Raw genomic sequence first — 15,379 nt, forward strand, 5'->3', positions numbered from 1 at the left:
GATGTAGAGCGCGCTGCGGGCGGAAGCGGGTGGGATGATGGCGGCGGTGCAGCGGGGCTCCAGCAAATGGCTCTTCACCCGAGAACAGTTCGAGAACACGCCGTCCCGCCGCTGCGGAGTCGAGCCCGACCGCGAGCTCTCCTACCGACAGCAAGCCGCCAACCTGATCCAGGACATGGGACAGAGATTAAACGTGTATCCTTCAGAAAAACAGTCGCATTGTGACTCGACTTAGCCGTTAGCATATTAGCACGCTGCCGCTTTTGATCAAGAGAAAAAATGTGGTGGATGAAATACGACGTTTTACGCGTTACAATCACACGTTTTTACATAAATGTCGTGGTTAATCGATTATAAAGTATATCCTGAGGTAGAAAGTGGGTCATTGTGTGAAATGGATGTGCGTGAATGACAGAAAGGTGATTTAGCTTTTTATGCTTTATGTATACAATAAAAACTATAATAGTGGATTAATACGACAATATTATGAATATTGTTCAATTTAATCTCATATTTACGTCAATAGTAGTGTGTTCAATGGATTAAGAGTGATTTAGACTTAAGTAATGGCGTACAATGGCTTGACTCATTACGTTTCCTTATTACGTGATGGGTTATTGTCTGTAGATGTGAACTTTAGTCTTTGTTTCTTTTTTGTGTGGTTTATTTTTGAGCAGCTTCTCTTGTTTTAAAGTAAATTGGTACTATATAGTGTTTTGGTGCCATAGTGGTGGTTTTGAAATTTCTGAATAATGAATATTATGTCTATGTATGTTACATAAGTCTTCTTCGCTGTGTTGTGCTTGTGTTTTCTTCCTTGATCAAATGATTCAGATCCCAGCTTACAATAAACACTGCAATCGTCTATATGCACCGGTTTTACATGCTTAATTCCTTTACTAAATTCCATAGAAATGTGAGTATGCCTTTTGTTTGTGTTTATTTCCTACTGATTATGATTTAATCACACTAAATGTCGTATTTGACCATCTATTATAATGTAAGATCTTCCAGGGTTGATTTAATTCCAAATGGTGACCATTTTCTACTGCTGATTTTTGATTTGTTTATTTTCCTGTAAGTTAATCTCGTGTTTTGTTCTCTCCAATCAGATCATTTCTCCCACCACACTATTTTTGGCTGCTAAAGTAGAGGAGCAACCCAGAAAACTTGAACATGTCATTAAAGTAGCGCATGCTTGCCTGAACCCTCACGACCCTCCTTTGGACTCCAAGAGCAGTGTGAGTATGAGGGTTAAGAGTATTGTAGTTTCTTGCTGTGCTTTGTTGGATGCCATGGTGATGAATCATCTTAGATAGCTGACTATGTTCTGCCGCGTGGAAGTGGGGTCAGTGAGATAAAATATACATTCAGTTTTTTGAGCTGCAAATTAGATTTTCTTTTAAATAAAAGAAAAGCATTAGGTGGCATTTCCTCAGTCAAACAATTTGTATGAAGTAATGCAGGACAGGAGGGTTAATTTGGGTGATTTATTTTTTTTTTTTCTCTGATCCAAATGGCCTAGGTTTTAGAAAATATTAGAGAAATGTTCTTAAATTTTAATGTCGACACCAAAAGTTTGCCTTTTTTAACTTGAAAGTAAATAAGGGTTATACAAGAAAGACATTGTGTTTTTAATTTTTTTATTTTAAAGGTATATTTAACCCAGATATAAATTTTCCCAATAATTTACGCACCCTCAAGGCTTCCTTGCTGTATATGACATTGTCAGACAAACAAAGTAGTTTTAAATTGTATCCTGACTTTTCCATAGTGTTTTGTAATGGCTTTTATATTGAAATCTCAAAAATGATCATAAATCTGTCATCAAACAAACCCATATGGTGCCAGGGGTTTAACACATGTTCCATGAAGCAAATTGATGTGTTTTTGTAACAAAAAATGCAAATATTCAAATTGTAAACTCCCATCAGACTTATGCCAATAACTGAATAATAATGATAATAATAATTCCTTACCTTTATATAGCGATTTTCTGGGCACTCAAATCGCTTTAAACAATAGGGGTTATCTCCTCATCCATGACCAGTGTGCAGCATCCACCTGGATGATGCGACGGCAGCCATTTTGCACCAGACCGCACATCACACACACCAGCTTATTGGTGGAGAGGAGACAGAGAGATGAAGCCAATTATGATATGGGGATGGTTAGGAGGCCATGATGGACAGAGGCCAGTGGGCAAATTTGGCCAGAATGCCGAGGATTTTTAACAACCACAGAGAGTCAGGACCTCAGTTTAATGTCTCATCCGAAAGACGACGCTCACTATACTGGGGCATTAGAACTCACACAGACTTGATATAACTCTTATGGGGCATTCACACCAGGCAGCTTGCAAGAATAAATCATGATATTTGCAAACGTTTCAAGTTTACGCTTTATTTGCATGTCCGATTCACTTTAGTCTGCCTGGTGACTAGTTTCGATGCTAAATGGCTGACATGGATTTTATGGAGAGTAGCTGTGCTTGTGGAAGGCTGAAAAACAGCATAGATTCGTTCGACACCGTGTCTGAGTACACTAGATCCTATTAGAGGTTCCCCCAGCTCATCAACTCCTCCAGAAACTATACCTGAATGATGAAAGGTTTCAGCTGTGCTTCTGACTGAGCTGGACCCAGTTTTATGAGCTGTTGTCCCATGTTGGCAAGAGGATTTCTCCTTGGGACACCAACAACAGGCACTACGTCACAATCACACCTCTTAGAGAGAGAGCTGATGATTGGCTAATGCAGCGTGAATGTCTGCTGAATTTCAGATTTTCTAACTTGCATTAAAAATGTGCAAAAATGCTCAACTCGCGCCAATTCATTCAGGCAGGATGTCTATCCGCATCTTTGCATTGACTTAACATGTAAATCACTTGCGATTGACGCTTCATCCGCGTTTGGTGTATGCACTATTATGAAGCAGATTGGCATTTTTATTCAGCAGACGCTTTTGTCCAAAGCAACTTACAATTGAGGAGGAATTCAGTGATTCAACAAGAGGCAATACACACAGGAAGTGCTAATTCTACAAAGTAACTTGTTTCAGCTCAGAGAATTTAGTGCTTTTTTGACAGTTTCTACATGTGCTTTATCAGGCCAACCTACCTGTGTGAAGCACACGTCATAAATGCACAGTGTTTGCATTTATTTTGTTGGTAATTGATTTGATTGATGTTTTGTAACAAAAAAATTAACATTTTTAAATTATAAACTCCCATCTCAGACTTGTCTATGGCCAAATACATCATATACGTCAGTCGTGCATAACGTGTATGACGAAAGATGCATTTATACACATCTCATGGGAACCACTTGCCACACAGTTTACCACAAAAGATGACTTCATGTCAGTGCAATAGCCCGGTTGTCAGACCGACGACATATAGCAAAAAATAGGTGTCCTCAGTTCCAGCTCATAACCTTTTGCCGATCCTTTCTCCCATTTAATGTTCTGTCATTCTACTGTGCTGTCAAATAAAGGCAAAATGGCCAAAATAATAAATCTATAAAAAAAAGACTGCAACAAACAAGAAAACTAATTGGCTTGGAATTACTGTATAATGTTTTACAGGATGTTACTCAGTGCCCCTTACATGCGTCGAACTCTCATACCTTGTATACGTCATTCATGCAAAACATGTAAACCCCCTGGTGGACTATGGGTTACTTTGACGAGGGGTTTATGCATTTTTGAAAGCTTCAAATTAAAGGACACTATCCAACACTATTATACAACTTGGAAGACTGAGGATAAAATTTAAAACTACTCTAAATGGGTGCATCTGATAGAAGTTATGACCTGGGGGTGAGTAAATTATGGGGAGGGAGTTTTTTTTTTTATGAGAATGTTTCTACAGGTGGTTTGTCAAGCCCACTCACCTGTGTTAAGCACCTGTGTTTTTAAAATATATGACTACTAGGCAATGGACAAAAAACGTTTTCAAGGTATACAGCGGTTTGGAAAAGTCAAGGTTATAAAACCTTTTCTACTTTATTTTTACTATATCTACTAAATTTTCTACTATACCGTTTCTCCAGCAGAAATGATCTCCAAAGATGCTGTTTTTAATTGTAAAGAAATCTGATTTAATGATTAATTTTTATTATTTAGCCTGACATGTTTACTGCTTCAAAATATTTAAAATGTTTCTCAAAATAAAATACTTTGTGTTCAAAGGGAAATTATTATTTTTTTTTTTAACCCAGACATTTAAAAAAATATATATATTACAGCAGTAATCTTAATACTGTCAAACCGTGCTATTTTTATCCAAGGTTATCATACCGTCAGAATCTTATACCAGCCCATGCCTAAAAACAACCTCAAAATATTATGCTGATCTGAGTGTGCCTCAAACAGGTAAGTGGGCTTCAAACCACCTGTAGAAAATGCACACTTTCATCTCTCTGACACTTTAACCGACACTTCCACCAGCTTTTGCACATCTGCACCAGATACTTTTATACAGTCACTCCATATCTCTAAAAAAAAAAAAAACAAAACATTGTGCATTTATGAAGTGTGCTTGACACAGGTGAGTAGGCTTGACCTGTAGAAACGCTCTTCTCTCTCTATTAAAAAATACTCCTTAATCTAGCACTTAATTCTCTTGAGGACAGTTTCTTTGCATAATTGGCACTACTTGTGTGTATTGCCTCTCCTTGTTAATCGCTGAATGCCTACTCAATTCTAAATCGCTTTGAACAAACGTGCCTGCTAAATGTAATAAAGTAGTTCTCATTAATTTAAATATTTTTCTTTCATAATTGTAATTATTTGCTCATTCTAATGAGCCTCATCACACAAATCTCGCTTTCAGACTCTCTAGACGTGTCTGTTATTAATAATCACTGATAGTTTGTGAGCATTGACCGCTAATAACGTGTTGTGCTTGTTTAAATGCAGGCGTATCTCCAGCAGGCTCAGGAGCTGGTGCTGTTGGAGACTATAGTGCTGCAGACACTCGGTAAGTGTCAAGTCCATCATCTGTCTGTCAGGAAGTGTCTGCTGGTGAACATGTCTGACCGCTGCTCTTCTTTCAGGGTTTGAGATAACAATAGAGCATCCACACACTGATGTGGTGAGATGTACCCAGCTAGTGCGAGGTATACCCTTCTACCTTTACTTACTTTTCAGTAAATGGAACTTCCATCTAGTTTCTGCCTTCTTGCCATTTTTTTATTTAATAACTGTTTACTATTACTACCATAATTAAAGGTTTGTTTTGATGCTTGTTCCATGATTTAGCAAGTATATTTTTGTTTTGTTGAATGTTTTTATTTTGTATTTCATGAACGTTATTAAATTACAACAAATGTTTCCATTGTAGTTTATGCACATTTTTCTTATTGAATAAAAGATTTGTCCTACTATATTTTTATGCGCATGTTACATTTTTGCGCATCTTGCCATTTCTATTCCAAAATTCAGGTAGAAATAGGTGGACGGAAACAAAGCTAATGTCATGTAAGTTGTTTAAAATGACAATGAGTCTGAAAATAATAATAAAAAAAATTTATTGTAATTTTATTGATTTATTAATATTTTAAATTATTTTATGTATATGAACTTCAATGGAAGCATTGAAAAAAAAACTGGTATGAAATATTTTTATTTGTATATTTTTTTTAAAACTACACGGTGGTTTTATCCTGTGCCAACTTAAAAATAAAACTCTTTAAAAGTTTAGGGTTAGTAGTTTTTCTTTTGTTCGAAGTATCTTTTTAAGTGATCAATTAATAGTGACGTTAAGACGTTTACATTAAAAATGTTTATATATTTTTTTTCTGTTTTTCAAAGAATGTTAATATTTTCAGTTTCCACAAAAATGACCCCTCTATGTACACTGAAGAGTATTGATATTGACTATTCAGCTATTTGTCGTATAAATAAAATACATTTAATAATCTATTCAAATAAAAAATTATGAAAATTTCCATTTTAATGCATTATGTAGACAAACCCCAAACTAAATTTGAACTGTAAATGTTTACAAAGTCGCTGTGTTGTATCTAATCTAGTCTCTCTTTTCCTCCTCAGCGAGCAAGGATTTGGCCCAGACCTCCTATTTCATGGCTACCAACAGGTTGTTACCCTGACCCCTATTTGTTGCACTGCCGCGGCACCCTATGACATCCTATTAGGCAGGGTTCTCCTTCCTGTGTCCAACGCCCTCTTGCGCCTGGGCAGGGTGTTTTGTGTGCCCAGCCCGGCGTGGTGCGGTGTAATGTACGGAGGGCTTGTCGTTGGCACAGAAGGTTGAATACACAGCCTGGAGTGTAGAGGTGCTAATAGAGATATCTTGATTGAGAGTGCATAGGTCAATAACTCAATTGGTAGCCTGAATATCAGCTCAGAGTTCAAAGGTGTAAACTTAGAGATGGTCACGGTAAGTACCAAAGTGTGCTTTTTCTTTTTCATGTTTCTTTTTCTTTTTCTTCTTTTTTTTTTGACATTGATTTTTTTAAGATTAAAATGTTTTTAAAAAGGCTAAATATTAATCATACACTTTTTTTACAGTACCAACCTTATGGTGTTGGTTTATTATATATATTTTTAGAGAATTTTTAAAAATGCATAAAATATTTGAGATCATACCAAAATAAATCTATTAAATCAAGCATTTCTTAGTTTTTTTTTAAAGAGGCTTCACTGCACACTGTAGCAAGTTTTTATTTGAAGTGTTAAATGCTGTGTTTGTAATTTCTAAAAAGAAGAATTTAAAACTAATTAAGAAAATCCATATTTTACAGGATGATTGTCCACAGTAATAACTTAAAATCTAACTATTTTCAAAGCACCGTAGAGTTGTCAATCTTGATGCTGTGGATATTATAGAAACATTAAATAGAAAATTGTTAGTTTTTATTATATACATGCATATTTTATAGAAGTCATTTTACTTTAAAGCACTTACATCATTAGACTTTGATTTATAGAAGTTTGCGTAAATTAATTTTACAGTAGGATCTAGCAAATACATATACACACACACTATATGTATTATATACAAACATACGCACTGTGGTCTTGATATAATCTGATTCACCATTCCTGGCTTTGCAATTTCACCAATTTAGTTTTTTTTTTTTTTTTGTGCAATTTGATATGTTTTTAAACATTTTTTACAGCACATTGTGTTCTGCGTTCTGATTCGTGCATTCTGTTCTGCGTCCTGATTGGCTGTAGACTACTGTCAATCAATGTATGTGCCGTGTCTCCTACAGTACAGAATGCGTTCAGTTTGCCAAATTTACATGAATCTTTGAATGCTAGCAGTGTGACTTTTGAAGTGCTGTACTGTATGTTTGCAAGTTTTCAACAAACCCCATTATGTCGACGCATCGACGAAACTGCACCTTCAAAGGCACCTGCAGTAGCAGCCAAAAGACAGAGGAAGATGCTTACCATCGCAAAAAAAAGTTGAACTTCTAGACATGATAAAGGAAGGTAGAAGTTGCGCGGTTGTAGGGCGTTATTATGAAATGAATATTTGGTTAATCACATTTGATTTTACACCCTTAAAACATCTAATCATTGAAAAAATCAAGCTACTACTTTGAGAATTTTACCTAATGCGAGATATTTTCAGAACCCAACTCCCGTGACTGACTAGTGACCACTGTGTGTGTGTGTCTTTATATATTTAAAGAACAATGTGTGTGTGTATATATATGTGTGGGGCAATAGTTCTCAGTATTGACTTTAAAAAATCATGAATATTTTTTTATTTAATTCTTCACATCAATGAATTTATATAACTAATCTTATTTTATATAACCAATTTCTATAACTAATCATTTTTTAATGGTTTTAAAATACATATTTTACATTAACTTCTTTGGTAACGCTACAATAAGGTTCCGTTTGTTAACATTAGTCAACTGCTTTAGTAAAAATGGAACATTTTAATGCTCATAAATTTCAACATAAGTACGGTTCATTTCAATGTGTTAGTATGTGAATAAGTAAAGATTTTTATTTAACGTGATCTAACATAATACGTTTAGCTTAGTAATAAATTTAGCCCTTTGGTAATCTTAGCGCATTAATGTTAACCAATTGACCATATTGTGAAGCGTTACTTTGAATTAATTGTAATACTTTCACTTATGATTTAACAAATATTTTTTGTTGGTTTTAAGCGATGCTAATATTGACTTTGCAACTTCTTTTTAATTGTAATTACCTGTTTATTCTTAGCAGCAGTCAAACCTTCATTGCACTATTATTGTAATTCCAGCTCTCTTTGATCCAGCCTTGGATCTTTCTGTCAGCAGCCTGAGTCTTTAACCAATCAGGCGGCGTCTCATTAGCTGACCTGAAGCAGCTCAATTCTGATTGATTGTGCTGAAATCTCAGCCTCTATTGTTACCGATTTAGCGATCAAAAGATAGTTTGAAGCCAGACTTTGAGCTGGATTGGTCATTAACTCAGCAGGAAGTTGAGTCTCTTTTTAATACCCACTCGCTGAGAGACTGTAAATGAATGAAGCTGTTGATTGCAAAAACATGGCATTTGAAGTAAATGAGATCTGTTGTGTGCTGTTGACTGAATCCATTTCATGCCATTTTGTTTTCCAGCCGGCCCAGACAAAGAACATTCTAGCAAACACACCTGATGGACTATGATCAGCTTTGACATTCACAAAAAAAGTTTAAGAATAGAAATAAACTGACCTTAGGTTTTTAGGAAAGCGTGTCTTGTGTCCTCAGTTTGTAATCAAGTGTTTTCTGTGTTTTCTGTATTCTTGTCTTTCTTGCAGTCTGCATTTGACCACCTTTTGCCTGCAGCACAAACCCACAGTGGTGGCGTGTGTTTGTATTCACCTGGCCTGCAAGTGGTCCAATTGGGAGATTCCAGTCTCTTCAGATGGGAAACATTGGTGGGAATATGTGGACCGGGCTGTGACTCTACAGCTGCTTGATGGTCAGTCATAAAAGAGGGGAGGGGGGTGATTATTTCTTTGGTTAAATCCATGTTGATCGATCTCTTGTTTGAGGTATTTAATTTCTCAGGCCACTTTAATTTTTTTAACCAATTTCTCAGTTCATTTTAATTGGCATTTATCATATTATCTATTTTGCTAAGTACTAAACGTTGTGCTTGTCTTTGTAGACCTGACTCATGAGTTTCTCCAGATACTGGAAAAAACACCAAGCAGATTGAAAAGAATCCGAAACTGGCGGGTTTGTATTAATATTTTTGTTTATATGAAAGAAATATGCAAAGTCAGAAACATCACTTTGGGTGCTTTCACACCTACACTTTTGATTCGGAACCGGTCTCATTTGCCCAGTTAGCGCGGTTCGTTTGGCATATGTGAACAGGGCAATCGCTCTCTGTTCCAAGTAATCGCTCCGAGAGCGCTTGAATGAGGTGGTCTCGGCTCGATTAAAACGAACCCTGGAGTGGTTCGATTGCAGTGAGAAAGCGATCCGATCCGAGCGCGGTTATATTACAGTGTTTTATGGATATGTAATAGACTTACAGCTCTATAAAGAGAGAATTATGAGTAGGGCGGGAAGTTTCGCGAGTCTCCGGATGCCCGCAAATGAGTGATGATCTCCCGGTAATCTTGCGTCTCCCTCCCGGTCCTCAAATAGGCATCGTCGCGCACCCTTCTCACCCCTCCCCACCCCATCTCTCCTCAGACACGTCACGCACGCGCACCCTGTCAATCACCACCAAACCACCACCTCTCCTGACAGCTGAGCGGGACGCTGCAAAATAAACCCTGACACTCTGACCAATGTAAGGAGAGTTTACTCGCACGTGACTTGTTTTAGCTCTTTTGGTCCAATTAGAAACTTTGCAGTGTGAAAGCGAACCGCTCCAAGAGCAAAGAGCAACAATGTAACATTTGTAATCTCTGTTTCGGAACAACTGAATCGATTCACAGGTGTGAAAGCACCCTTACTCTCGTGAGGCACTTTAATAGGTAGACATTGCTAGTACTAGATTGTGATCCTCTTTTGTTGCTAGAACGGCATTAATTCTTCATTGTGTAGGTTCACAAAAAGTGAAGAATTTATGTGAATTTTCTGTTCACTATATCAGCCTTCTACAAACCTCGGTTGTTTAGAGCAGTTATTTGAGTAAAGTCTTTGCACACTGAAGTTCGAAATTTTGAGATGTGTTTTTTTCGTATTAATATCTGAAAAAATCATCACGTAAACAAACTTTGCTCACCGAGTCTGATGCGTATTAATAAATCAATTCATTACAAAACAACATAAAACATTTCAGAGTCAGTTCAAGTAGTGATACTTTGTTCTTCTCCTTAGTAGAAAATAAGAGAAATAGGCTACAGATTATCTAATTCTGCATAGAGGAAGAGAGTTCAGCTCATTATCAAAGAGCTGTGCCGGAGTATCCCCAAATGCAAAGCATATTTCAAGACATCGCTGGAATTTTGGTACATTGCTTGTGATACTTCACACATTCGCGCATGTAAACAAATCCTGAACAGAGACTCGCAGTACCTTGAGACATTATAATAGATGACGACCACCGTTGATGTTTCGAAGCAATGGAACGAAAGCGGACTATGCTTTCTATTATAAGGTCTGTGGGCAGTACGTCAAATGTATGAATACACATAGCAGCAGATGTTAGCTAGCACAAGGTATTTGTATCATTTTGTATTGAGCTTTTCACTTCTACGGTGGCTCTGAACTGTCGAAACACCTCAAATCGCTTTTCAAATGCACAAAATGGAAATATCGAACCTAGTTCGAAATTTTTTTTTTATGATAGACAAAAGTTTTGGAGGCAGTGTGTCAATACAATTCACACAACGTGAGGTCAAATTTATTTTTTAATGTGCAAAAATTACGGATAAATTTTGGATTCGGTGTGCAATAACCTTTACTGTTGTCTTTTTATCAACTCTAACCAGTCTGAATTTTCCTCTGCCATCAGCAAGTTATTTTGGTCCACTTAATACAGGTTATCTGTAGGTTCTTAAGTCGCAATGTCTTAAATTTCAAAAACTAAATTTAAGGCTCTAAAAAGTCTTAAATTCACTGAAATATTGTGTTGTATGTTTTAAATAATTTTAAACAGGTCAGTTTTTTTCTTTCCAAATTAAGCTACCCAATTGGGCCGACATCCATCCAATCACCAGAAATCCATCCTAATAAAATCAGGGAAAGACAACTAAAAACAATTACACAGTTCCTCGTGATAATATTAGAAATACATTAGGTTGAATAGAAGTTATACTTGATCAGTTAGTACCAAAAGCCAACAAATATATATATTTCTGATAATTTATGTAATTGCCTCCACAATAAATGTGCTTTTAGTAATGTTAAACATGTCATAAAAGAAAGAGATATAATATTAAAAGTAGTGTGTCAACTAGAGTTTTCTTGTTTTAGCACATTTAAAGTACATCGCTAAAAAGAAATTAAATCCTTTTTTCTTTTTTTTTTTGTGGCTAGCAAAAAATTAAATTGACCCAATAAGGATAATAGGAATAATCCTAATAAAAGGAAGTGTTTTAGCCCTGTGTAATTCTACAATTTCATTCATAATGGTTGTAGCAGGGTCTTAAGAAGTCAGTTATGACAGTTTGACTTGAAGAAACCTGCAGAAACCCTGTAATAGTCCTTTTTTTTTTTTTTTTTGGACCCATTCTCTGTAAGCACCAAAGACAGCGATATGTGAAAATACCAGTAGGCACCAACAGTCATTTCACTTTCAGCCACTTAAATCACATTTCTTTCTCATCCTAATTTTCAGTTTGACCTTCAGCAGATCATCTTCATGTCAACATGCCTAAATGCATGTAGTTGGTGCCATGTATAGGCTGATATTTGTGTTAATGAGTACCTAACAAAAGTGGCCGACGAGTGTATCTTTGGACATTTTTGTGACACATTTGATTGCAAACTCAAGTAATGGTCCAATTATTTTCGTTCTCGTTTTAGGCCACACAAGCTGCCAAGAAACCAAAACTTGACAACCAATCACTAGACGGATCTTTCCAATCTCTCAACCAGGACACCTCGTTGATGAGTAGCATGTGTGACCTGGGAGCGGGCATGTATTCTGACCCGTCCACCTCTTTCCCGTTGGACGGGTCTTCACTGTCTCTTAATGGCCTGTCGAACTTGCAGAGTTCTGCTTTCGGCTTTCCTGCACCAATCTCTCAAACTGCCGATGCTTTTCTTGCACTCCAGGCGGCTCCGACAAGCAAACATGGACATAGCTCTGCCACTCTGGCTCCTCAGAAACTCACTCTAGAGAAATACCGTGAAAAACAAACCGAATTAGAACAGAGACGCAGACATGAAGAAGAGGACGGTGATCAACATCGAAAGCACGGCCATTTGACATCCGAGCCGTCTACATCTATCAGGCTGAAGTATAATCAACAGCAGGTACTGGAGCGACCGTCGAAGAGCGGGTCACTCAAACGACGCCACCCTTCCTCATCAGAGAATGGTTCCGCTAGTCAAGAAGAGCTGAAAATGAAGATCAAGGTATCGTCTGACAGTAGCGGCAGTAGTAAGAGCCGTCACAGTCCACTCTCCAGCCGAGAGAAGCATCGTGAACATTCATCCCACAAAACAGCGAGACACGATTCGTCTCACTCGCATGGTAGTCATCACCACCACCACCATCACCACCATCATTCATCCAAATCTCACAGATCTTCCAAGAGCCACTCCTCCTCCGCCTCCATATCTGTCAATCAAGCGATAGGCCAACCGCAGTTGGCGAAGATTGACAGGAGGATGGGGGAGGGGCACGGTTCTGAGCCCAATGCTGCTTTAATAAATAATGGTCCACATATGGATTATGAAGACACTTTTAATATGCTTGATTCCCTATTAAATGCACAAAACTTCCAAATTTAAAGGAAAAAAAATCTGACGTTTTTACATAAACCCTCAAAAAAACGTACGATTGTCGTTCTCGTGCTAATTTTATGCAAGGATCACTCGTCCGTTAAATGTCATAGTCTCTTTGATTGGTTTTATCACTGAAGTTAAAGAAAAAAAAACTACAAGGTGTGAAGGTTGTGTCGACGTTTTAGTTTGAGCAACAATTGTGAATTTACAATTTTAAGACTTTCGTAGAGCTTGCTAAAAAGAGATTGCGAAAAGCCTTCGGCGATCTTAAAGTGTTCTAGTTGGAAAAGCGCAATGTGATAAAGTGAGTATGTATGTTCTTCATGCTTGATTCACAATTTTTTCGTTTATCAAAGGGATGAAAATAGAAACGTGTGACTGTTTACAAAAGGAAGGTGCAGATATCTGTTCACTGTTATTTGTATCAATATATATCTATGTTTAATTCTATTTCACGATTGCTCAGGTTTGGAGGTTCTTAAAGGTAAAAACTTCACGAAACTTCACAAATTTTAGCTGGAATTTCGCAAAAATGCCTGTACACAATTCCATTATATAGCTTTCCATATATTGTAAATTTTATTGTACTGTAAAGTATCCGTTTTACATTATCCTTTGTTAGAAAGCCGCACCGATGACATCAAGGGTCTTTTTGCGTAGTAATTATGTCTTACGACTTTAAAGACATTTATGCTTGTAATTCGTTTCTTTTTTTTGACCCTTTACAGTAGTGGAAAGCAAAATGTCATTTTTCACTGAGAAATTCTTTGAGTTTTGTTTCGTGTGCCAGGTTTGAACGGTCAAGATCGCGCCCCAGACTTATCAGCTGATCTATTTCTGTTCATCGTGGTGTGCGTCGAGCCTTAAAACTGTATGATAGAGATTTTAGCAGCCTGTGTGTGTGTGTGTAAATGTCCCATTTCCTATGATCTCAGTATTTAAGATTTACGTTTCCATCTTCTCTCCTCATTGATTCTGATTGGTTAATAAGTGGGCTCCCATTCAGATCAAGCAGCAGTTAACTTTGTTTTTCTGTCCGGTGCTCTTAAAACGGCATTGGGACCATTTTGAAGGTTTTGGATGGAGGGTAAAGAGGAGAAATTCACTCTAGATGTGGCCTAGACTCCTGTTGTGCTGTCAAAAAACCTCCTCTCACCAGATACCAAAGGTTTGTGCCTCAGTGTTTGCCCACCGTTGGAACTGTATGAAACTTTTAGGTTTCTGTCTTTTATTATTTTATTGGAATGCCACAGTTCTTTATAATAGTGTTAGATCTGAGTCTGTATGGATGATGTTTTGGATTGTCTAATAAACATCCAAGAAAATTGCCTATCAAAATGGTTTGTCTTCGTTTTTATTTTAAATACCGATTTTACATGCATCTTATAAAATAACTGCTGTTCACTTGCAGAAAAATGGGGGTTGAGAGGGGAAAAAAAAGCGCCCTGGTCATTCAAAAAACTGCAGTTTTTGTTCGTTCACGCACCATATGCTTACACAGCTCCCTATGAACAATATTTTGAAGATCAGCATATTTGCTGTAACATTGCTGCCCCAGTAAAACAGCTCTTTTAAATCATGATGTCATATCCTGCTGGCTTTCATCGTCCCAAAGCACACAAGGCTCAAACCTGACATGTGAAAATCGCTTTATAAGCAAACGCCCATATTTGCTGATCAGTAGATCCATGTGTTTTTTTTCCCCCTGCAGTGGAAACATGCATACTTCACAAATACGATAGCATGGTAGCAAGTATGCCATTTTGAAGACGATCAGCTTGCACAATTCCTCTCCTCAGCACCAGATGGAGCTCTTGAGTCACGCGTCTCCATCATCCAGTGGTTCAGATACCCTCAGGTACGTGCTGATCAAACTACAGCAGACATCACAAGACAACCTTGTTTCCCTACACGCTGCTCTGGTTTATGAAAAATGTCAGCTTGTTTTTCCGTTGAAGCATTTGAATGCGGAAGGCAGATCTGCAATAAACCAGGTGTTTAGATGTGTATCCTGTTAGCATACACCCCATCTGCCTCTGAACTCAATGCAATTTCTTCATCTTACTAGCTTTTCCCATAGGTTAAGCCTCCACTTGTAAAATGCATAATCATTAGGCTTTGATTCATAGTATTAGCATGGGTTTAAATGTATCTGCGACCACTTCTGTTCACATTTTGAGACCTTTTTATTTTATTTCGTATTAGGTAACATTACTGAAAATGATTTAGATGGCAACTATGATTTTCAGGGGAGTCTGTATTTTTTGGTGTGCCAAAATTAAATACAAATACCTTTGAATTTGCTATTTTGGAGCTTTATCAAATTGCATAATCGCATGTTTGTTAGAAAACAACTGACCATAAGCATTCAGACACCTAAAGCAATTTGATGAAACCCTATATTAGCATTTATGCCAATTAACAATAATGAAAATTTGGAGTTTTGTTTGCTTTAAATGCTTAAGCTCTTAAAAATTGGATTATTCGCATTGGCTGTCATCA

The 15,379-nt window shown here is 37.2% G+C and overlaps 1 protein-coding gene across 4 annotated transcripts; it reads left to right on the forward strand.

The window, feature by feature from the left end:
* ccnt2b (cyclin T2b) lies at positions 1-14,215 on the forward strand. Of its 4 annotated transcripts, none has more exon segments than NM_212586.1 (9): positions 1-195; positions 835-916; positions 1,113-1,241; positions 4,920-4,980; positions 5,057-5,119; positions 6,054-6,099; positions 8,779-8,942; positions 9,132-9,202; positions 11,951-14,215. In NM_212586.1, coding segments are annotated over 9 exon segments (1,710 nt in total). In that variant the 5' UTR covers positions 1-34; the 3' UTR covers positions 12,884-14,215.
* The last annotated feature ends 1,164 nt before the right edge of the window (positions 14,216-15,379 follow it).

The sequence above is a fragment of the Danio rerio genome, chromosome 22 (assembly GCF_049306965.1).
Source record: "Danio rerio strain Tuebingen ecotype United States chromosome 22, GRCz12tu, whole genome shotgun sequence".
Classification (NCBI taxonomy): Eukaryota; Metazoa; Chordata; class Actinopteri; order Cypriniformes; family Danionidae; genus Danio; species Danio rerio.

What these genes read in the sequence shown, in the direction of transcription:
- ccnt2b (XM_073936289.1), top strand. Translation starts at nt 35, where the DNA reads ATGATGGCGGCGGTGCAGCGGGGCTCCAGCAAATGGCTCTTCACCCGA. An exon ending in ATGTACCCAGCTAGTGCGAG is followed by an intron (nt 5,120 to 6,053) that starts GTATACCCTTCT and finishes TTTCCTCCTCAG; the next exon opens with CGAGCAAGGATTTGGCCCAG. An exon ending in GACTCTACAGCTGCTTGATG is followed by an intron (nt 8,943 to 9,131) that starts GTCAGTCATAAA and finishes TTGTCTTTGTAG; the next exon opens with ACCTGACTCATGAGTTTCTC.